Below are 21,247 nucleotides of genomic sequence, written 5' to 3' on the forward strand. Positions count from 1 at the left end.
GCGTGAGCACCCGGGAGGAAAAGTCCCCTGAAAGCCCAGAAACGCTAGGGAAGTTTCCATGCTGGAGAGGGGCAGGCAAGGGCTCCCAGACCAAAGGCAGGCGGGGGTGGGGGGGCTCCGCCACGTCCTAGCCTGGCTCCCCATCTGTAGCGGGGCTGGGGCTTTGTCCTTCACTTTTCCACGATGCTGGAGGGTGGAGGCGGTGAAAAGAAAGTCCCGAAGCGGGCATTGAGGTGGGCATTTAACGGGATGAGCGCTGAGTGTTATTCTGTATGTTGGCAAATTGAACAACAATAAAAAATAAATTTATATTAAAAAAAAAAAAAAAAGAAAGAAAGTCCCGAAGCCACGGGGATCAGGATCAGTGGAGGGCGGGGGAGGGGGGCGCTCCGAGGGGAGGAGAGGTGGGCGTGGCTCCGGGCGTGGGCGTGGCCCGAGGGGGCGGGTCCTGGAGAGGGGGCGTGGCCAAGCCGAAGCGGAGCCTGGCTGGAGCGAGCCCTAGGGGCGGGAGCGAGCCCAGGGGGCGTGTCCTTCCAGGGGGCGGGTCCTCTCGGGGGCGTGTCCTTCCAGGGGGCGGGTCCCTCCCGGGGGCGTGTCCTCCCCGGGGGCGGGTCCTTCCAGGGGGCGGGTCCTTCCAGGGGGCGTGTCCTCCCCGGGGGCGGGTCCTCCCCGGGGGCGGGTCCCTCCCGGGGGCGGGTCCTCGCGGGGGCGGGTCCTTCCCGGGGGCGGCCTCGGGCCGCACTCCCGCCGGCGGCGCGGCTAAGACCGGTCGTGCCCGGACTCCGGCGGGGCTCGGGCGGGAGTCGGCGCGGGGGTCGACGCCGGGGCCAGGCGGGGCTCTGCGGGTCCCGCGGGCAGCGCGGGTGGGTTCGCGGTCCCGGGAGGTGCAGTCGCAGCCTCGCGGCCGCGGGGGACGCCGCCGCCCGCATGGCCGCCATCAAGGCGCTGCAGCAGTGGTGCCGGCAGCAGTGCGAGGGCTACCGGGACGTGAGCATCACCAACATGACCACGTCGTTCCGCGACGGCCTAGCCTTCTGCGCCATCCTGCACCGCCACCGGCCCGACCTCCTGTGAGTGCCCCGCGGGCGAGGGGGCGCCGAGACGGGGGGGGGGGGGGGCGGCGAGCGGGGTCCTGCAGCCGCCACCGCCCGGGGCCCCGGTGTGTCCGTCCACCAAGCGGAGCCGAGCCGGAGCCAGGCGGGCCGCCCCCGCGGGCTTAGTCAGTCCGTGAGTCAGGCCGGCGTCTGGGCTCCGGCCACTGCCCCCCTCCCCCCCTCCCGCGGCCTCCCTGGAGAGGGCCGGCGGGGCTGCCCTCCTGCTCCCCTCAGCGCCCTGCCGCCCAGATCCGGGGTGCTGCCCTCCCCACCCCAGCCGGTCCAGGCACCTTGAGGAATGCAGCCCAGGCCCCCATGGGGAAGGGCCGGTTGCAGAGCCCAAAGCCCCAGACTTCCCAGCCCCTGACCACAAGCCTGCCTGGGCACCCCTGGGTGACAGGTGTGGGGTGGAGGCTGAGCCCCCATCCCTGGGAGCTAAGGGACGGGATTAGGGCCACTCCCTCCTGGAGGGTCTTGGAATGGTGGCTGGATCTTGTCTCCATCTCAACCCACTGCATGGGTTATTCACTCAGCAAACGCTCTTTCGCGGAGACTGGGACCTGGCTTGCTGGGATAGAGGTCTGTGTGACGAGGGCCTGGCCCCCGACTCGTGTGAACGGGAGATGGGTAAAACCCCCAAGAGGGGGTGCCTGGACTCGGGGGACGGAGGCTCAGGAAGGCTGTCCCCAGAAGGCCACCTGCCTTCTGGAAAAAGAGTGGTGTTCAAAACCATTCTGAGAAGCCATGGCTGGATCCAGGGGTAGGTGGGGTGTGTGTTTGCCAGAGAGGTCTCCAGGTTGGGAGAGACCAGAGCCAGCAGCTCAGTGCGTCCCCTTTCTGTACAGATGGGGGAACCAAGGCCCAGAGTCCAGACACCCTTGTTCAGGGCACAGAGCACGTCGGCAGAGCCGGGGCTGGCACTTGGGGCTCCTCCCCAGCACCCAGATGTACCCTGCACCCCCAGGCACCCTACAGGGAAGCTAGTCTCAACAAAGGTCGGCACGCACTTCCTCCTCCTGCTCACGGTTGTGAAATGCATTTGTGGAAACTCCTGGGGAGGCCCTGGGTGGCATTTGGGCAGCAGCTTCTGCCCCCTGTTCAGGGATGCACCTCAGTCACCCTTGGAGGCAGAAATGTTGGGCTCCCACAGTGAACACCCTCAGCTGAGCTTTGATGGGGAGGTGGGCCAAGGGTGGGACAGGTTGAGCCCCTCCTGGGAGCATGGCTGGGGACTGAGTCGAGGCAGCCTAGACAGCGCGGCTCGAGAAGTCTTCAAGGGTGGACAAATCGGGTACGGCTGTCTGCTGGCCACCAGCCTTGGGTGACACTATGGGTGTCACTGGAGATCTGGGCTTTTCTGAGCCCTGGGAGCTTCTCTCTGCTCCTAGCCATGCTGGGTTAGAGGCTTCTGTGTGTGCATGTGTGTGCATGTGTGTGTGGCGGGGGGGGGGGGTGCATGAGCCTGTCCCAGCATGCACGGCCCGAGCATGAGCACAGGTGTGCACATATGGGTGTGTACCATGCTAGCACAAGCAGGGGTCATATAACCGCTCCTTTAACCATTAATGAGTGCCTGCTGTATTCTCAGCAGCACAAACTGAAGAAGGACTTGACCCCTGCCCAGGGAAGTGATGTCAAGAGCTTCGGTTATTTCATTTATTGCTGACTTGGTTTTCGTTCACCTGCCCCCACTGGACTTTCAGCTCCAAAAGGATGAGGGTGTCTGTCTTTGGCATTGCTAATCCTCCGTGCCTGGAACTGTGTCTGGCCCATGACAGGTATTTGGTAGATACAAGCACATAGTTGGAGAGCTACAGATAAGGACATGCACTTGGGGCTCAGTAGGTAGGGTAGGACTTTGGTAAGTGTCTTTGCAAGGTAGAGGCTCTGCAGGTGCCTGTGTGCAGTAGGGAAGGGAGAGGCCATGTGACCTTAGAGGCAGAGATTGAGTGATGGGGCCCGCAAGCCAAGGATTGCCTGGAGCCAGTGGGCCAGCGGGGAGGTCTAAGGAACAGAAGGAGCGCCTCCAGAAGGAGCAGGGGCCTGCCGACGCCGCCCTGATCGTGGACTTCTGGCCTCCGGAACTGGAAGGGAATGGGTTTCTGTTTGTGTTCAGCAGTAGAACATTAGTACGGCTTTTGATACATGGGGGGTGCTGGAAGGCCTGGTGGGGTGCTGTGAGGGTGCTGGTGTTGTGTCTGCACCCGAGTGTGGACACACATGTGTCCTTTGTTGCCTTACACACCCGTCCCCTACTCCCAGCCCCTGTGCTGCCCACCTCCTCCCAGGGGTGCACAGAAATACACAATACGGAGTAGTGCAGGATTGCGACCTCCCTGGGACACCTCCTTGGCCAGACTGGGGCAATCTCCCTCCGTGCTCCCCATCCTTTGGAGATCCTCTGGCCCCCGGAGGGTGGACATCTGGCTCTGTGTCTCCTGACTTTGCCACCAGGAAGTCCTTCCCCGTGCCTCATCTCCAGCCTTCCTGCTCCAGAGCCGCTTCCTCCCAGAGGGCAGCCTCTCTGGGAGCAGCTGTGAAGGAGTGCCGGGCGCTGAGCCAGACAGGTGGCGGTCAGGCAGCTCCGACGCCAGCTCCACGTCTGCGTCTGCCCACCAAGATCCTGTGGCCTTGCTCCAGGAGGCACATGTGACGTCCTGGTGGCCATGAGGGGACCCCGGGAGGTGGGTATGGGTTGGGAGGCGGGCGCACCCGTGACACCCCACCGGAGTTGGCCGGGCGGCAGCAGCCCGGGCCCCTCTCTGCTCAGCCTGCCCCAGAGCTGCGGGCTTTCTCAGGTGGGCCTGCAGGGCGCCTGCCCGCAGAGTGTGTGGCACTCCACCCGAGGTCTGTTTCCCCAGTGACGCCACCTCCGCCAAGCAGCCAGGTGAGCGCGGGAGCCGCCCAGAACAAACAGCCCCTTCCTGCCCCGGGGCAGTAGACCTCTCAGGGCTGGAGCACACCGCTGGGCTCCTTCCCCTTCTGGGCTGACCAGGGGTGACTGAGGTTTTCAGCGGAGAGGCGGGAGGTAGGGGTGGCGGCTTCCGCCAGGAAGGAGGGTGCAGGAGACCTTCCCAGCAGCGAGCATAAGTGCCCCGGTTTCCTTGGGCCATTTGTAGGGGTTGTAGAGGGGCCAGGGCAGGGTGTCAGTGAGTGCGGGTTCTGCTGCAGACTCGCGCGCCTCCCAACTCCTCAGTCCCTGATCTTCCTCCAGGACCCTCCAGCTTGGGAGGCCAGTGTCAGGCCTGGGGCAGAGCCCGTGGTGGTGAGGCGTCTCCCTGGCCACGGCAGGGCTCCCTGAGACCCACCCTGAGACTCGCACGTAGTCGGGAGCCAGGAGAGGTCCCCACCCGGGCACTCGGAGACCGCACTGTTTCCCCTCCCCGGGCCAGAGCGGAGGGTGGGCTGGGCCCAGGCGCCGGGCTGGCCTCGCCTCCCAGACCGGCCTCTTGGCCAGCAGGAAGCTGCCTGGGGACAGAGGCCTTCTGTTCCCCAGCCTCAGGGCCTGCTGCCCAGGCCCCCGCTGCCGCCTTCCGGCCAGACTCTCCAGGATGGACACAGGCCGCGCTGCCAGCCCACCTCCTCAGGGTCGCCCGGGGCCAGTGCCCTGTGATGCCCCCCTCAGGCCACTGTAGAAGCCCCAGGGCTGACTCTTGCCTGGACCCTGCCCTGGGCCCAGGTTTGGAGGGTCAGGGTCTGTTCTGGCCCAGGGGGAGGCCTGCGGCTGGGTAGCCAAGGCTGAGGGGTCTTCTTTGTCCATGGGGTGTAAGGAGGTGGGACTCTGGGCCCTGGCCCTGCACCCACCCAGGACACTTCTCCCAGCCTCAGGCTTCGGGCGCCTGGTCATGTCCCAGTCCTCCCGCGTGTCCACCCTGCCCCGGGACCTGTGCTAGCGTCTGCCCAGTGTCTCCCTGCCCTTCTGGCTCATGGCTCCTATCCATCTCTGTGTGTCCCCCCTTCATCCCTGCTCCCCTCCTGGTGGGACTAGCTCCAGATATGTTGAGGGTGCCTGGAAAAGGCGCCTTCCCTTCGGTCAGCCCCTCCCCGCCCAGCACCCACCCCCCGCAGGGCTGCATTTTGTTCCGGGAAATAAACAGCGTGAGGTCAGCTCTCCAGGAATTTGGAAGGGGTACACATTCCCAAGAGCCCCAAAAGCCTGGGAGCAGGAGGCTGGCTGACTTAAGAGTGTGAGGTCAACAGTATTGGTCAGCTGTGGCCACAGGAGGGGCCATGCCTCAGGCTCTGGCAGCTAGGCTGGGGCTGGGCACACACGGGCATAGGTGGGCACCCGGCCAACGGCAGACAAGTCAGCGGTCACACGACATACATGTAGACCCGATGGGTGCGTTCATTGGCCGATGTTGAAAGAATAGATGGACACAAGTCCCCTCATTTGGCAAGCGCTGGAAGAATGAATTCATCAGCGAGCATTTACAGAGCGCCAGCTGTGTGCAGGTACCGTGGAGTCATACCAGAATGGATCTGAATTTAAATGAGAGGGATTCCACTAAATCCTGATCTCACCGGGGTGAGGGGTCAGGGTGCCCTGAGCCACAGCCCACCCGGTGTGCAGGTTCTTGTGCTGTTGCCACTTTGGCAAGGGGCAGCCACTCACAGCCTGAGAGGGCGAGGCTTGGGCATTTGGTCCAGCGAGTCCCTACGTGCCACCTCTCCGAGGATTGGCCAAAGTAGGACCATCACTGAAGCCGGCCCTACGGGGTACCGCACACATGCATCATCTGAGTCGGGTGCTGGCAGGTAGGCCCCTCCTGAAGTTCCGGGGCCTCCCCGTGGCTGGTGGAGGGCCAGCTCCCCTCCGTACGCATCTGGGTCTTGATTTCCCTTTTTCTATAAGATGCCAGTCATTTTGGATTAGGGCCCACCATCATGACCTCATTTTAACTGGATTCTCTCTGTCAGGGAGATCCTATTTCCAAAAAAGGTCATGTTTGGGGATCCTGGCAGTTAGGACTCCAACAGATCATTGCGGGGGGCACAGTTCAGCCCATCCCAACAAGAGTGCCCGATGGCAGAGAGCTGGTCCTGTTGGACTTCCTGATTGGGATGGGCGTGGTCTCTACTTGGCACCCTCTGAAGGCTTTGCGAGGCAGCACGCTGGCCCTAGAGTGCCCCAGAGCGCCGGGCCAGGCAGCCCTCAGGGACAAAGGCAACACCACCTGCACCCCATGCTGCGGGGGATGTGTGCTCACGCAGCTGCCTGCCAGAGGCAGAGACGTGTCCACTCGGGGACCTGCAGGGTGCCTCTGGGGAGGGGGTGATTGAGGCCCAGGGTGGGTGTGTTCTGCACGTAGGGAGAAGTGTGGGCCGAGCTTGGGAGGCTGGGAGGGCAGGGTGCCCTGCCTGCCCCTGCCACCCCCCTTGTCCCCCCGGAGAGCTTGCTTTGGGAGGGGCGGGGCGGTCGTGATACTGGCCAGGGTGTCCAGTCCCGCTCTGGAGGTCTTAGGGGTCCAGGGGAGCAGCTGGGCAAGGTGCTGAGCGGGGGGTGGCCCTTGGCCTTGAGTGGAAGGTCACCTCAGCATCTTTTGACCCGGATGCCTTTGCCCGTGCTCAGCGGGTGCCAGCATCACTGCTGTGGGTGCTGGACCAGGCGTCCTGGCCTGCCTAGGGCGCTGAGATGCTCACTCAGGGTCCCGGCCAAGTGAGGGTCCTCACCCCCCCACTGCTGAATCCTCAGGCAGAGCTGCTGCATCCCCTCCCCGAGGCAGATGCAGGGGGCAGAGGGCCTCCTTCTCCTTGGTGTTTGGAGACAAAACAGAACTTGTTATCCTGCCCTCCTGCCACCCGGGCATCTTGCTGAAGACATGGCCGTTTGGGTCAGTGACCTGGGGCAGGTCTGGAAAAGAGATTGAACTTTCAAAGGGAAGGGGTGGGGGAGGGGTGGGGGAGGGCCCAGCATGCCGAGAGTCCCCTGGGCCACCGATGGAGACGGACCACTCCACGTGCCATGGACGCTGGTGGGACAGCCCTGGTGACCTGCGTGTGGCTGCACTGAGGAAGCAGGAGGGTGCCCTGCCTGCCCCTGCCACCCCCCTTGTCCCCCTGGAGACAAAGCTGCCCGCCATCTTGCCCTTGCACAAAAGCACCGTCTGTGTTCATGGGGTGGTCTTACCATCTGGAACACGTTACCTGGGAGGTGGTCCAAGCGGACAGTGAGGTCTCCCTGAAGCCGGCAGGGTGATGGACGTCCGGCTGGAGGCTGGTGGGGGCCTCCTTGGAGGGAGGCAGGCAAAAGGCAGCCCTGTCCCCTCCCCTGCCCCATGGCCCAGGTCGAGGCCACAGGGCCCTGCCACAGCCAGGCCTCTTGGCTTACATCCTCCTCCAGACAGGGATACTGAGGCCTGAGAGTGGAGAGGCTCCCCCAGAGTCTGACGGTGCAACATGGCTGGGTCGGGAGGCAGCTCCCAGCCTGAGCCCTTTTCCACCCTGCAGAACCATCCAGCGCCGAAGGGGCAGAGCTGCCGTGGATTGCCCTGCCAGTGCGTATTTGAGCAGCCTGCGTCAGGATGAGTGCCTGCTGGGCCCGGCTGTGTTTTCTGCTCCAAGCTTCCTTGCAGGGGTGCCTGTGGTGGGTGGGGGCTCCGAGTCCTGGGACCAGCCTGGAGCTGCAGTGGGCTCTCTTTGTCCAAACGTCGGCTTTGCGAGTGACATCCCCAGGCAGGCCCACCACCCAGGCTGGGCCCCAGCACCTGGGACGTCTTGTACCCCCGAGGTCAAGTGCGGAGGGTGCCCTGACCAGTGGGCAGCGTGGAGCTCTATCCCACACTGCCTTTTGTGTCCACCCTGTGGCCTCACCCCTGGGACATGGGCCTCCCGTGACCCACTAGGCCCATAACCTTCTGGGAGTTTGGAAGCAGGCCATTTGGAGGTGTGCCTGACTGTACTCCCCAAGCTGGTGCTTGGCCTATCTTGGCCCAAGGTAGCTCTGGGAGGACAGGGCCCTGGGGTGGGTCCTGGTGTGGGTCGTGGCCCTTTCCCACCCTGTGGGGACCAGCCACCCTGAGCCTGCCATCAGCCTGGTGGCCAGGGGTAAGCACTTGGTCTCTGCAGGGCACCAGAGGTGAGGGTCATGGCTGCAGGGCCCGATGGTCGCCAGGGTGCTGCCGGCATTGCTGAACCTAGAGCAGGGCCGACTCTGCTCACTCCTGGCTGCCTGGGACCTCATTCCTTCACAATTGCTGCTTCTGGACTCGGTCTCTCTATCTTGGCAGGATGACCTCTGAGCTGCTTTCGACACCTGTATTTTTCTCTTTCAGAGACTTCGATGCTCTCAGGAAGGAAAACGTTTATGAGAACAACAAACTGGTGAGTGTCCTTGTTCCTGCCTCAAAGCCATTGTGGCCAGTCTGTCCTGTGCCGTCACCCAGGTCCCAGGGACCACCCTCAGGTACCACCAGGGCAGCTGTGAGAGGTGCTGGCACAGCAGGTGAGCATCTGGAGGCCAGAGACGCGCTGCAGAGCTCCACAGCCTGTCCTGAGCCGGGGGACCCCAACCCCAGAAATAGCCTCCAATCTGGTGCCCAGGCCCTCCTGGCTCCTTCTTCCTGTCACAGAAGGAAGAGGTTGGGGGTGGCTGGGACTATATTTCCCATCCAAGGCAGAGTGGGTCCAGAGGGTGGCTCTGGGAGGACCAGGCCCTGGGGTGAGTCCTGGCTGGGCTGTGGCCCTTCCCCACCTTGTGGGGACCAGCTGCCCCGAGCCTGCCTGTTGGCCTGGCCGCTGGGTCCTGAACACACTGCTTGCAGCCTCATGCTCTGGCCAGCCTGGGTCCAGGGTCCTGCCTGCCACCCCGCTGCCAGACGCTTCCCTGTGCCAGCTTCAGTTTCCTTGCTGCAGAATAAGCCCCATTATCACACTGGGTTGATGCCCAGAGAGGCAGACACGCACCCGGCCTCCCCAAGCTGGCTCTCCCAGCTCTGGGGAGGCAGGCCCAGCTCTGCGGGTCAAACCCGCACAGCTGATGCGCGCTCCGCTCAGCTCCTGCACGACTTGCATTTCCATCTGACTTAATTTAGAGGAAGTAGTGACAAATTCAGTTCCTCCGCCATGCTCTCTACCTGTCAGATGCTCACAGTAGATCGCGTGGACTAGAGGTCGTCCATTGTCACAGAAAATTCTGTGGGGACACCATAGCGGGTGGGCCGGATGAACACGCGGGACAGTGAGGGCAGGTGTGTGAGGCCACCGCGTGTTTGTCCTGAGGGGACAGGGCAGGCTCCCCTGGTAAAGAGGAGTCCCATGGGCACCTCTAGGAGGGGCCAGCCTGGTGGGGGGCTGCTGGCACAAGGCTGTCCCCTCTGGAGGGCACCTTGGCTAGTAGGAGAAATAGCAAGGGGGCACGGTGGGAACAGAGTAGGGGAGGCAGTGGGAACAGAGGGGGCATGGCGGGAACAGAATGAGAGGCAGTGGGAACAGAGGGAGAGGCAGTGGGAATAGAGGGGAGGCGCAGGTAGGACAGACTGGGGGAGGTGGGGACAGGTGGGCATGGGAAGCAGTTGGCCCCTCCCAGGGCTGCTGGGCTGGGGTGCTCAGGTCTGTAGGATCTATATTGACGGCCAGGTGGATGGTGAGGGGATGAAGGTGCATTATGAATAGTCAGATTCTCAGATTCTGCACACATTTTGAAGGGGTATCGAAGGAGTTTCGAGGCCTTTGGCCTGAGCCTTGGAAGGAAGGTCACTGCTGGCTGGGCTGTGTGTCTGGGAGAGCTCAGGAACCCAGTTTTGGGCACATGGAGATGGACATGTGGCCCTCAGGCGTGGCATGGGCATCTCAGCAGTTTAAGGGAAGGATATGGATAGAGACCTGAGGACTGTCAGGTGAGGGACGGGCATTTACAGGCAGGAGATGTCAGGCTGGCCATGTGGGGACTGGCTCCCCAGATCCTTCAACCCCCCATAGTCAGGATATGGTCTCTGTTGTACAGACCAGTAAACTGAGGCCCAGGGAGGTCACGCAGCCTGAGCAGAGCTCAAACCTTGAACCTAGACCTTTCTGGGCCTGGGCGGGTTTCTGGCCTCCTTCCTGGAGGGTGCTGGTGGCCTGATGGAGACAGAGGGGGTGTCCCCCAGCCCACCTGCACTGACCACTCCCCCCAGGCCTTCTGTGTGGCCGAGGAGCAGTTGGGCATCCCAGCCCTGCTGGACGCTGAGGACATGGTGGCCCTGAAGGTGCCAGACCGGCTGAGCATCCTGACCTATGTGTCACAGTACTACAACTACTTCCACGGACGCTCCCCCAGTGAGTTGGGGCTGGAGGCCCCCCCATGCCTTGCATCTGCCAGGCTGGCCCTCTGTCTTGGGCCCAAGTGAGCCCCGCCGCCAGTTCAGTGGTGGTTTTTAGCACCACCTGGCAGGGCAGAAAGCAGCAGGGAAGCCCCTCTGGAGCCACATACGTGGGGCTCCCTGAGCTGTGGCTTCCTCCCTGGGGGAGTAGCCCCACCCTCCTGCCACCATGAGGGTCTGAGCCCCCCAGACCCGACACTCACCTGTGCACCAAACAGAGGCACCCAGATCTTGCCTCTCCTTCCCCTCTGCACCCCTGGAGCCCATGCCCACAAGTCTCACCTCAGGCAACTTGGCAGACCCTGTGTGGGCTCCGAGGCCTGGCTCCAGAGGCGCCCCCAACCCCCGTTTGGTCCTGATATTTGGCAGGCGTGTGGGGGATGGGCCCAAGGGACTGGACTCCAGCTGCTCTGCCCACCCCGAAGCTCAGCTTCTTCCCCTCCCCTCACATTCCTCATCCAGACCTTAGAAATCCCCGGAACCACTCTGGGCACAGGACCAGCCCCGCCTTGATATTTCCACTTTGTGGAGAAACAGAAAAGTTCCATTTCCCTGACCCCAGATCAGGGCTCTTGGAGCCTGGGAGGGAGGGGTGTGGGTCAGACCAGGCCCCTGCTGGGAATGTGCACTTGTGGTTGTTCCTGGCTGCCCCTCAGCCTGCTCCAACAGCCCTGGGCTCCAGGCCTCACGTTATCCACTGGCACCCACAGAGAACCCAGAATGGGGGGTGGCCCCAGATACTTTGAGAGCCTGATCTCACATGTCTCATGCCAGTTGGGGGTATGGCTGGTATCAAGAGGCCCCCTTCGGATTCTGATGAGGAACCATCTGGGAAGAAGGCTCCATCCCAGCTGGCCAGGCCCTCACCCACTCCAGCCCGGGGACAGCCGCTGTCTCCAGTCAGCACAAACCCCACCGTCCAGCGGAAGGATGGGAGCTTAGGAGGCCCCCTGCTGAAAACCGTAAGCACCCCAGCTCCACCTTCCCTCTGACTCTTGGGATTGTGACCTCTACACCACAGGGCCTGGGATGGGGTTCCCCTTGGCTCCCCAGCACATCCTCAGCTACTGTTTATCAGGATTGACTCCACATACCCCTTCAAATCTTGCATGTCGGGATATGATCCCCGTTGTACAGATAGGTAAAATGAGGCCCAGGGAGATTATGCAGGCCAAGCAGATCTGAGACATTGAACCCTGACGTTTCTGGGCTCCTGAGTGGTTTCTGGCCTCCTGCCCCTCCCTCCTGGGTGGGCCAGGAGAGAATCCTGGGTGTGTCCTTCCCGCCTGCCCAGGGCATTAGGCACCCCCACTTTCAGAGGGGGCGGGGGACGGGGAGAGTGATGTGCTGTAGTCAGGCGCCCCCTGCTGTCCAAGTGATGAGGGAACTGTGGCCTGGTGTTGGGATTGCTGTACCTCTGGTGGCCTCAGGAGCACTGGGATCTGGCCCCTGTCCCCCCAGACTCCCAAGGTTAGGCTGCAGCCCCTGAACTTAGAGTCCATCAGTGCCTGGTGGGCTGCTCCCCTCAGGGCCTCAGTTCTCTGGTCTGTAAAGTGGGATCTTCTTGCCTGCTGATGGGGCGGCTGTCAGGAGGAGAGCTGGGGCACATGACCTCTCCTAGCCTATGGTGAGGGCTCAGAAATAGCAACTGGCACCCCTCCCAAGGGCCAGGCCTTGGCAGTCAGCAGCACCTGCGCAGTCTGCGGCAAGCACGTGCACCTCGTGCAGAGACACCTGGCTGACGGGAAGCTCTACCACCGGAGCTGCTTCAGGTAGAGCTGGTGTGTGCCTGTGCATGCCTGTGCGTGTGTGTGCATGCATGCACCCTTGTGTGTGTGAACCTGTGCATGTGTGCATGCACTTGTGCATGTGCATGCACCTGGGCACATGTGTGTGTGTGTGTGTTGAGTGCGGCCATGCATGTGTATGCATGTGCACCTATGCATGTGTACATACCTGTGCATGTGTATGTGCGTGCTCATGAATGTGCGTGTGTACCCATGCATGTGTGTATGTGCCTATGAATGCACATGTGCACCCTGTGTGTGTGGGCCCGTGCATATATGTGCATGCCTGTGCATGTGTGTGCATGCCCCTGTGTGTGCCCATGCATATGTGCACTTCTGTGCACATTTGCGAGCATGCGTGTTCACCTGTGCACACTTGCACCCATGAATGTATGCATGTGCACTTATGTGTGCATTTGTGAGTATACATGTACACAGGCATGGACACTTTAGGTGTTTGTACCCTTAATGAGGATTTGTGGAGTCTGTGACTCAAAATGACTGTTGAGTCGATCGCCACAGAAGTTGGCACAGGGCTGCATGAGTGTGTACTCATGGGAGTGTGTGTGAATAAGGGAATGCACGCCTGCCTGCAGTGTCCTCATGGGTCTTTCTCTGCCCTGTGCCAGGTGTAAGCAGTGCTCCAACACACTGCACTCTGGGGCCTACAGGGCCACTGGCGAGCCCGGCGTCTTCGTGTGTTCCAGCCACCACCCCGAAGCTGCCTCTGCAAGCCCCACGTTGCGGGGCCCAGCTCCACGACAGCCAGGGGCCATACCCTCAGACTCCAAGCTGCCCAGTGCCCCACAGAAGGCCCAGGAGGCAAATGGGCCCCGAGATGCAGGGCCAGAGTCCAGGCCAGCGGCCCGGGAGCCTGTGATGGGCAACTCGACTGCCAAAGGCGTCCCTGCTACGGCCAACCCTCTGGCCACCGCTGCCTCCCACGTCCACGCAGGGAGCCCAGCCAGGCCTGCATTCTTGGCGGGCCTCCAGGGTGGCAGAGCCAGCACACGTGTGGCCAACAGCTCCCCAGTAGGGTGGTCATCGGTGGGACAGCACACAGCAGCAGTCATCCCCCGTTCTGCTCCAATGCCAAATGCCCCGGACTCTCGCCCAGCCACCCCACAGGGCCGAGTGACCCCTCAAGTGGCACCCCCCTACACCAAGGTCAGCTTGGGCCCAACGTCTCCAGGCCCAGCAGACACCCCAGACTGGGCCCCATCAGCAGCCTCCAAGATGCAGCAGGCCCGGGAGAGGTTCTTCCAGACTCCTGGAGCTGCCCCCAGTCCTGGCCCAGCTGGCAGGGCCCCGGCTCCTGCAGATGTGCCTTCTGGGGCCAACAGCAGGGAGCAGGCACTGAGCTGCCTCCGGAAGGCCCTTCCCAGGCTTGAGACTGGTGCTCTGGCACCTGGCAGGTGGGTGGGGAGGAGCTGGGGCAGGCGGGGTCGGGGGCAGCCTAGGAGGCTTCCAGGCCCTGCCTAGCTCTGCTCCCCAGCTTCAGCTTCCTCACCTGGAAATTGGGAATGAGACGGGACCCAGAGTGCCTGGTGCTCAGCAGGAGGGGATGCAGTTGTGACTGCAAAGTTGTGGGGGCACAGATGCTGCCCCTGGGGTCACCATGTGGCACACGCTGAGTCACACCTGAGGATACCCGTTTTACAGACCGGAAACCAGAGGCTGTGAGAAGCCCTGGATTGTCCTATCTGAGCCGGGTGGAGCTCATCACCGCCCCCTGCCTGCGTGGCAGTGCCTGCCTGGTGCCTTCAACACACTAGTCACGGAGCAGGCCCTGGTGGGATGGAGGGTCCCAGTGTTTGTGTCCTGAGGCTGCTGGGACAAAGCACCCAAACCACCAGAAACCTATTCTCACCCGGCTCTAAACACCAGAAGACTGAACTCGAGGTGGGCAGGGCTGCACTCCCTGCGCCGGCTCTCGGGGAGGGTCCTTCCTGCCTTTTCTAGCACCCGCTCACCCTGCATCCCCTGCTCATAGCCACAGCCTCCATCTGGGCCCCTGGGGTCACCTGGCTCCCATCTGTGTCTATTTCCTCTACTCTTCTGTCTCTGCTAAGGACACCCGACACTGGACTTAGGGCCACCCTAATCCAGGATGACCTCATCTAAACTTGGTTACGTCTGCAAAGACTCTATTTCCAAATAAGGCCACATCCTGGGCTTCCGAGTGGACATGAATTGGGGGAGGGGGACACAATTCATACTACGGTGGCCTCATGAGTAAGGAAATTGCATACTAGGTTGACTGACAATGCTGCGCCTGCTGCCTCATGCTGCCCTTTATTTTGGGGGAGCATTCTGGCTTAGAGCTGCTTGGGCCCACTGGATTAGCTGGTGGTGCCCCAAGAGAGTGAGTCTGCCCTGCCACTCCAGGCCTGGGGGTGTCCAGAGCACCTGGGGACTGAGGCTGCATGGCTGTGAAGCCTCTCTCGGAGGCGTCCTGCGGGGTGTCTGCCTGGGGCAGGGCCCAGCTCCTCCTGGTCACCCTGGGCCTAGGGAGCGGGGAGAACAGTGGGGAGAGATTGGTTTCATAGGGAGCACAGGGCACATGGAGGAGCTGCTTTGGCTTGGTGAGGTGCCCAGCTTGCTGCCTTGGGCTCTCCTGGGTGCTGGTGGCCATGCTTCCTGCACGTGTGTGTGCCTGGGGATGCAGGATGGCCTGGTGATGGGCAGCCCGCTTGGGGGGCTCATCCTTGTTGCTTAGATGGGGCTAAGCAGGCTTGGCTGGCCCACAGCTCTGGGCAGGGCTTCCACAGGGAAGTCCCAGGTGCTTCTGGGCAGGTAGATGAAAGAGGGAGGGGCTGTGGGTATGGCCCCTCCCCACACCCCATGCACAGTGTGTTTTGGGGCCATTTTAATCTCAGCTGATGCCAGAGTTAAATGGAAAGGTAAAAATCAGGTGCCATATACACCTGTGCCAGAAGTGGGTGCCCTTGGCCTGTCCCTCGGAGGGTCTATCTGTAGGTGGATGTCAGGAATCCTCTGCCAGGGGAGGTTGAGGGGCTTCTGCCTGAGGGTCATGGTGGGAGGGGGCTCCTGGATCCACCTGTGCCTGATGCCTACACTCTCACCCATAGGTCCTCCCCGGCCACCTCCCCTGCTCTGAAATCCCATAGCAGAGCTGAAGGGCCACAAGCAAGTCCATCAGCCAAGCTGTCCCAGGTGGTACCTGCCCAGGTCCTCAGCCCCCCTGCGAGGACTGAGCCACCAGCCCCAAGTGTGAGCACCACCTCACGGGCATCCACGTCACCCCAGGTGGACAAGAAGGACCCGCCTGTGTCCTCAGGGGCCAGCAGGGTGGGTGCTGGCTCCAGGCTGAAGCCAGAGGCCCCAGTGGCAAAGGGTAAGCTCTCCCACTGATGCGCCATGGGGAGGTGTGGGGTGGGTTGTGTGGTGCCTGTGGCTGCTCTGCTCCCTGGCCTCTGGTTCTGCAGAACCAGCCCAGCTCCCATGTTACCCCCATCTTTGGCGCCCCCTGGTCCCCACTTTCTCCCCACTCTGACTCCAATTTCCGGAGTGCCAGATGCCCCTTCGGGCTTGTGTGTGTCTTTATAATCACTGTTCACTGCCCACCTGCCCCCGCCTGCATGTCCTGCTGCGGCCATGGCCCAACCTCGTCACTGTTCCCTGGTGACGACGCCAGGCAGCTGTCAGTTACTCTCTCCTGCTTTGCACTCCTTGCAGGGTCACCCCCTCCCATGGGGTTTTGCATCCACTGTCTGTGTCTGTTTTCCTGCTCTGTCCCAACAACAGGACCCTAAGGGTCCTAGAAGCCCCTTGGACTGCTTACTATCACTGCATATGCTTTCTGGGTAACTGTGGAGTTGGCTCTTTTCTGGGTGCCTGGGTATCTCTTAGGAGAGCCCTGGAGGGACTGAGCTGGGCTCAGAGAACACCCCGCACATAGGTTTTTACTGAGACCTTTCCTTGGCTGAGCCCCCATCATGAAAGCCACTCTGTTCTGAACCACTCAGCCCACAGACACACAGGCACTCTGCAACCACGGGACTCAGCTGGTCACACCCTCTCTATTGGGCAGCTGGGGACTTTGAGGCCCAGAGAGGCCCAGAGAGGGGACATGGCACAGGTGGTCAGGCCAGAAGTCCTGAGCCCGACTCCCAGCCCAACTGTCCCATGGGCCAGGCTGGTTGTGTGGGTATCTGAGAGGGGCTGGCTGCAGGAAGATGGGGTGGGGGTGAGTGAGATCCAGTCTTTTCTGGCAGAGCCCAGCCTCCCAACCCGGAATACCCCCTCATGACCTGTGTCCCTGCCCCCCACCTAGGGTCAGGCACCAGCCCCCAGGAAGGCCAGGAAGACGGGCCCGCAGGATGGAGGGCCCGCCTGAAGCCGGTGGAGAAGAAACACCCTGCTGAGAGGTGAGGGGAGGGTGGGCAGGGCTCGGGGGCAGGGGGTCTCTCTGGGTCCTGCACCTGGGCCTGTGGCTTTGTGCTCATGAAGCTGAGCATTAGCACAGGGCCTGGTACACAGTAGGTGCTCAACAGATGCTTACAGGTGAATGATGGCATGCATGTGGACTGATGGACACACCCACAGAGGGATGTGTGCGTATCTGCTTGGACCATTCACTGGGTGTACCAGAAGCCAATTCACACCAGCCTAAGTGACAGGGGTGCAATGATGGGGGGAGCAGTCACACCGACCTGAGTGATGGAGTGGGGCAGTCACATGGGCCTGAATGATGAGGGAGTAGTCACACTGACCTGAGTGGCAGGGGAGCAGTCACACCAGGCTGTGACACAAGACCACATTCCCTTTGTGTGGCTGGAGCGTCAGGAGGGTGGGCAGCTGTGGGGAGGGTCTGTCAGGCCCGGGGTCCTCACTCACCTGAACCAGCCGTGGTGGCCAAGGGATGAAAGCCCACCAGGCCTAAGCCTGGAGCGGCCATGCTGGCTCTACAGCGGGGAAGGGACAGCCCCCCTGCCCCAGAAAGCTTGGGTGGGACGGGGAAGGCGATGCTGCATCCCTGCATGAGGCCGCAGGTGCCAGGGCTGGACGGTCACATGAGCCATCCCGGGGGCCGGGCGTGCTGGTCCAGGGTCACCCGTGATGAGTGGCCACCCTGTGTGTACTGTAGCAGTGGGTGGCCCACGGGTGGGCAGCACACTCGGGTCCTGTGCCAGCTGTGAGTGCCTGAGCATGTGCACACACACACGAAGGTGAGCACATGGGTGAACACACACACATGTGCTCTAGGAGGGTCACAGCCAGTCAGGTAGCCCTTACGTGCTCCGTGCACTCCTCTCTTGCCTCTGGTGGTCTGCACCTGGGTGTGGGGCAGCCTGTCCTTCCCTCGGCTGACCCCCTGCCCTCTGTCTAGGGTCCTGGGAGAGCCTCGGACAGGTGAGGCCCCTGGGAAAGCCCCCGGGAGCTCCGAGGGGCATGTCCATGTCCCTCCACCCCCTCGTTGGCCTGACAGGACAGCAGGCACAGCCAGCCCTGGGCCTGGCCTCTCAGGTAATGCTGGGCAGGAACCCGGGGGTCCAGATGCCCAGCCCGGGAACATGGCCCTGTGGTGCCAGAGGGGTCGGGTGGCAGCTCGTGTGTGCATGTGTGTGTCTTTACACTTGCACGTGAGTGTGCTGTCCCCAGCATTCTTAGCTGCCCCTGGATCCATGTCCAGCCCTCATGTCACTTCCTGTGTGACCTCAAGCCAGTCTCCAACCTGCTGGGCTCATTTGCCCCTGTGTTGTCGAGGACACAGAATCTGCCCTCCCTGGATGGACATGGGCACAGGAGGCTGACCCTGTGCTGGCCGGTGAAGCCGGTGGGGTCCCCTTGGGTGACCACCCTGCTCAGAGAAGCAGTGGAGGGGGGGCACCAGACCTGCTGGCTTGACATGTGGCCCTGTCCTCTGCCCTCGGGCAGCCACCTCCCCCTCCCCGTCCTCATCCCACCGCAAGAAGCTGGCTGTCCCTGCCAGCCTGGATGTTTCTGGCGACTGGCTTCATTCTGAGCCCTCAGGGCAGGAAGCCCCAGCCCGGAGCTGGAAGGAAGAGAAGAGGAAGCCCCCTGCTCAGGGCACACCAGGTCAGCCCCCATTCCTAGTTGGAGTGTAGATGAGGGGGGCTCGTCTGAGGAGGGAGTGGCTGCAGGGGTTTGCAGGATGACAAGTGGAGGGAAGGTACCCCAGGGGAGGGAGCAGTGTCGACTGCACCTGCAGGTGGCTGGCTTCCCTTGAGATGGGGCAGGGGGCCTGGAGGACCCTTCAGAGCCCTGGCCTGCCAGAAGGGAAGGGAAGACAGGACAAGGCCCCAGCTCCTCCTGGTGCTGGAGCCACAGATACCTGGGGATGCTGATGCGCTTGCCCTTGGCAGCTTCCCTGCAGGGCGTCCGGGCCACTGACTTGGGGAAGCTGGGGGGCCAGGGAGGGCATGGAGATGGTGGGGATGGTGCCTGCATCTGTGTGTGTGCTCTGGCTTTGGGACACCATTGGGAGGGAGCAGGGGAACCCTGGGCAGGGGGCCTGGGTGTGGTGCCCCCAGGTCCAGGAGACTTGTCTTATCATCAGCAGGGAGGTCCTTGGGCTCGTCTAGTGTCCCCACTCCACCCAGCAAGGCAGTGACCAACCCGGCCACGGTGAGTAGTCCAGGGTGCAGGTGGGCCAGGAGCTTAGCCCTCTGGGGCATGACCCGGCCTCTCCGCCTGCCCCTCACCTCCCCTCCATCCCCAGCGGCCCCCAAACTACATGCCCCCAGAAGAGATCCAGAGGCACATGCAGGACATCGAGAGGCAGCTGGACATTCTGGAGCTCAGGGGTGTGGAGCTGGAGAAGCGTCTACGCGCAGCTGAGGGGGGTGAGCCTCGTCTACCCGACACAGGCCTGCCCCCTCCCCACGGCCCCGGCCGGGCCTCCACCAGCTTGACCCGGGGGCCTCGCTGGCCCTGGCCTGACCCTCCCGGACCCCCTCCACAGATGCCTCTGAGGACACCCTCATGGTGGACTGGTTCCAGCTCATTCACAAGAAGCAGCTGCTGCTGAGGCAGGAGTCGGAGCTGATGTACAAGTGAGGGGTCCAGCCGTTCCACCTCAGCCCGAAGGGTCCTCTCCGGGATGGCCACCTCCTGACTGCACGGGCCGGGCTCAGGCACGGGGGAGGTCAGCCAGGCAGGCCGGGCCTCACGCCTGCGTCACCTCGGCAGGGCCAGGGACCAGCAGCTGGCAGAGGAGCAGTCGAACCTGGAGGGGGAGCTGCGTCAGCTGATGGCCAAGCCTCGTGCGTCCCGTCTACCCCCACCCTTGGGAACCTGGGCCTGGGCCGGGGAGGGTGATGGGGGTGGGCCCTTCCAGGCCCCTCCGACTGGCTGCCTGCGTGGCTACCCTTTGGAGAGGCTGATGGGATGTGGTTATGGCCCACATGCTGGGGCCCAGGGTAGAGTCTCAGCCCATCTACTCCTGGCCGTGCGTACTCGGCCAGGGCACTCAACTTCTCTGTGCTTCCAAAGTGGGGACAGGACTCACGCCTACCCCATCAGCTGCAGTGATTCCAGGGCAGTAAGCCCTGACCAGCTCAGCCTGCAGGTGCCATGGATGGAGTGGCTGAGGGCCCAGTGCTGGGGGCTCAGGTCCTGGCAGTCCTGCCTCTGCCCTTCCTTGCTGTGGGATGGGGGCGCTCTGCCTCTGATCTGGTCTTTCTTCCACTCATTCACTCATCCATCCACCCACCTATTCATCCATCCGTCTGCCGGTCCACGCGCTGGTCCACCCATCCATGCATTCAGCATTGCCAAGAGCCCACCACAGATGGGCAGACTCTGTCCCTGTTGTCCGCCAAACCCTCCCCCACATCCAGTGGAGGAGTCTGACCCTGGAAAGTGGGGACGCCATGCCCTGAGGAGGGCGGGACAGCAGGGCTGCCGCTGAGGGCAGGCTGTCCCTGCAGAGAGTCTGAAGTCACCCCTGGACCAGCAGCGGGAGGCGGATCTGCTGAGCCGGTACATAAGCACAGTGGAGAACCGCAGCAACATCGTGGATGTCCTGGAGGAGGACCGGCTCAGGTGAGGGCGGGGCCTCCGGGCCCAGGGGAGGAGCCTCGGGGGTCCAGGGGAGGGCAGGGCCTCTGGGGCTCAGGGGAGGGACCTGGCAAGGCCACAAAGTCAGCGGCCAAGTTTGTTAAATATGTTACTCTCTGGGCTGAGGAAGCCCTGGCCCAGGTCCTCCCAGGGCCTTCCATCCTGTGTCACCGATGAGGGTCAGCACCCAGAGAGAGTAGGCACTGCCTTGTTGGCAGGTGGAAGGACCCAACTACTATCCTATCCTGTTTCAGAGAGCTGGAGGAGGACGAGATGCTACAGAACATGATCCAGAATCTGGGTAACTGTAGGGCCAGGGCAGGTGGGAGGGAAGGGCATGTTGGCAGGGGCAGGTGCTGAGAGGTGGCACCTGTCCTAGTGTCCGCCCTCCCCACTCCCAGATCTCCAGAGAAGCAGTGGGGATCAGAAGAAGAAGTCCAAGTTCAGCTTGTCCAGAGTCCTGTCCCTGAGGAGCAAAAGGAACCCCGAGTGAGCTGCCTGGCCAGCCGCAGGACACTGACCCTTGGCCCGGGGAGGGTGGCCACCGCGGGGGTGGGGGTGTGGTGTGGGGATGTGCACCACCCTCCCCGTGGGGTCTGAGCAGCCACAATAAAGGAACAAACCACATGGCCTGGGCTCCCTCTCTTGTTCTCCACTCACCACACTCCAGGGTGGCCTGGCGCGGAGGTCTTGGTCGACTTCCAGTTCTGTACCAGTGTAGACACATCTGTGGCTGGCCCCAAGCGGTCATCTCCAAAGCTTGAAGTCTGCTCCCTTGACTTTGGGGTGGAGGTGAGCTATGCCCTGGGATGGAAGGATTCGAGCCTTGGACCCCTGTGTCCTGCAAGGGAGGGGGGCTCACCATCCTTCCCCATGCCTGCTGGACAGAGAAGACCAGAAGGGAGCAGGTCCCTGCAGCTCACTCAGTCCCTGCCCAGCACTGCCCTCATGGAGGTGACCTGGGAGAGTAACTTCTAAGGGCCTCAGCGTCCCTGTGTGTGAGAGGACTGGGCTTGTC

General features: G+C 62.5%; 1 protein-coding gene across 8 annotated transcripts; it reads left to right on the top strand.

Moving 5' to 3' along the window:
- Positions 1–722: 722 nt before the first annotated feature.
- Positions 723–20,856, top strand: MICALL2 (MICAL like 2). 8 transcript variants are annotated; one of them, XM_072753333.1, is made up of 17 exons: positions 723–1,070; positions 8,369–8,417; positions 10,211–10,352; positions 11,171–11,358; positions 12,062–12,168; positions 12,813–13,598; positions 15,276–15,541; positions 16,481–16,574; positions 17,537–17,673; positions 18,085–18,246; positions 18,728–18,795; positions 18,890–19,013; positions 19,133–19,223; positions 19,360–19,433; positions 20,100–20,214; positions 20,484–20,530; positions 20,609–20,856. In XM_072753333.1, the coding sequence occupies exons 1-17, from the start codon at positions 928–930 to the stop codon at positions 20,827–20,829; spliced, it is 2,814 nt and encodes a 937-aa protein (XP_072609434.1). In that variant the 5' UTR covers positions 723–927; the 3' UTR covers positions 20,830–20,856. The 8 variants fall into 8 exon arrangements, with proteins under 8 accessions (XP_072609434.1, XP_025867077.2, XP_072609435.1 ...); XM_026011292.2 differs by having other exon boundaries at positions 20,631–20,856; XM_072753334.1 differs by having other exon boundaries at positions 18,731–18,795.
- Positions 20,857–21,247: the final 391 nt, after the last annotated feature.

This window comes from Vulpes vulpes, chromosome 3 (assembly GCF_048418805.1).
Source record: "Vulpes vulpes isolate BD-2025 chromosome 3, VulVul3, whole genome shotgun sequence".
NCBI classification, from domain to species: domain Eukaryota; kingdom Metazoa; phylum Chordata; class Mammalia; order Carnivora; family Canidae; genus Vulpes; species Vulpes vulpes.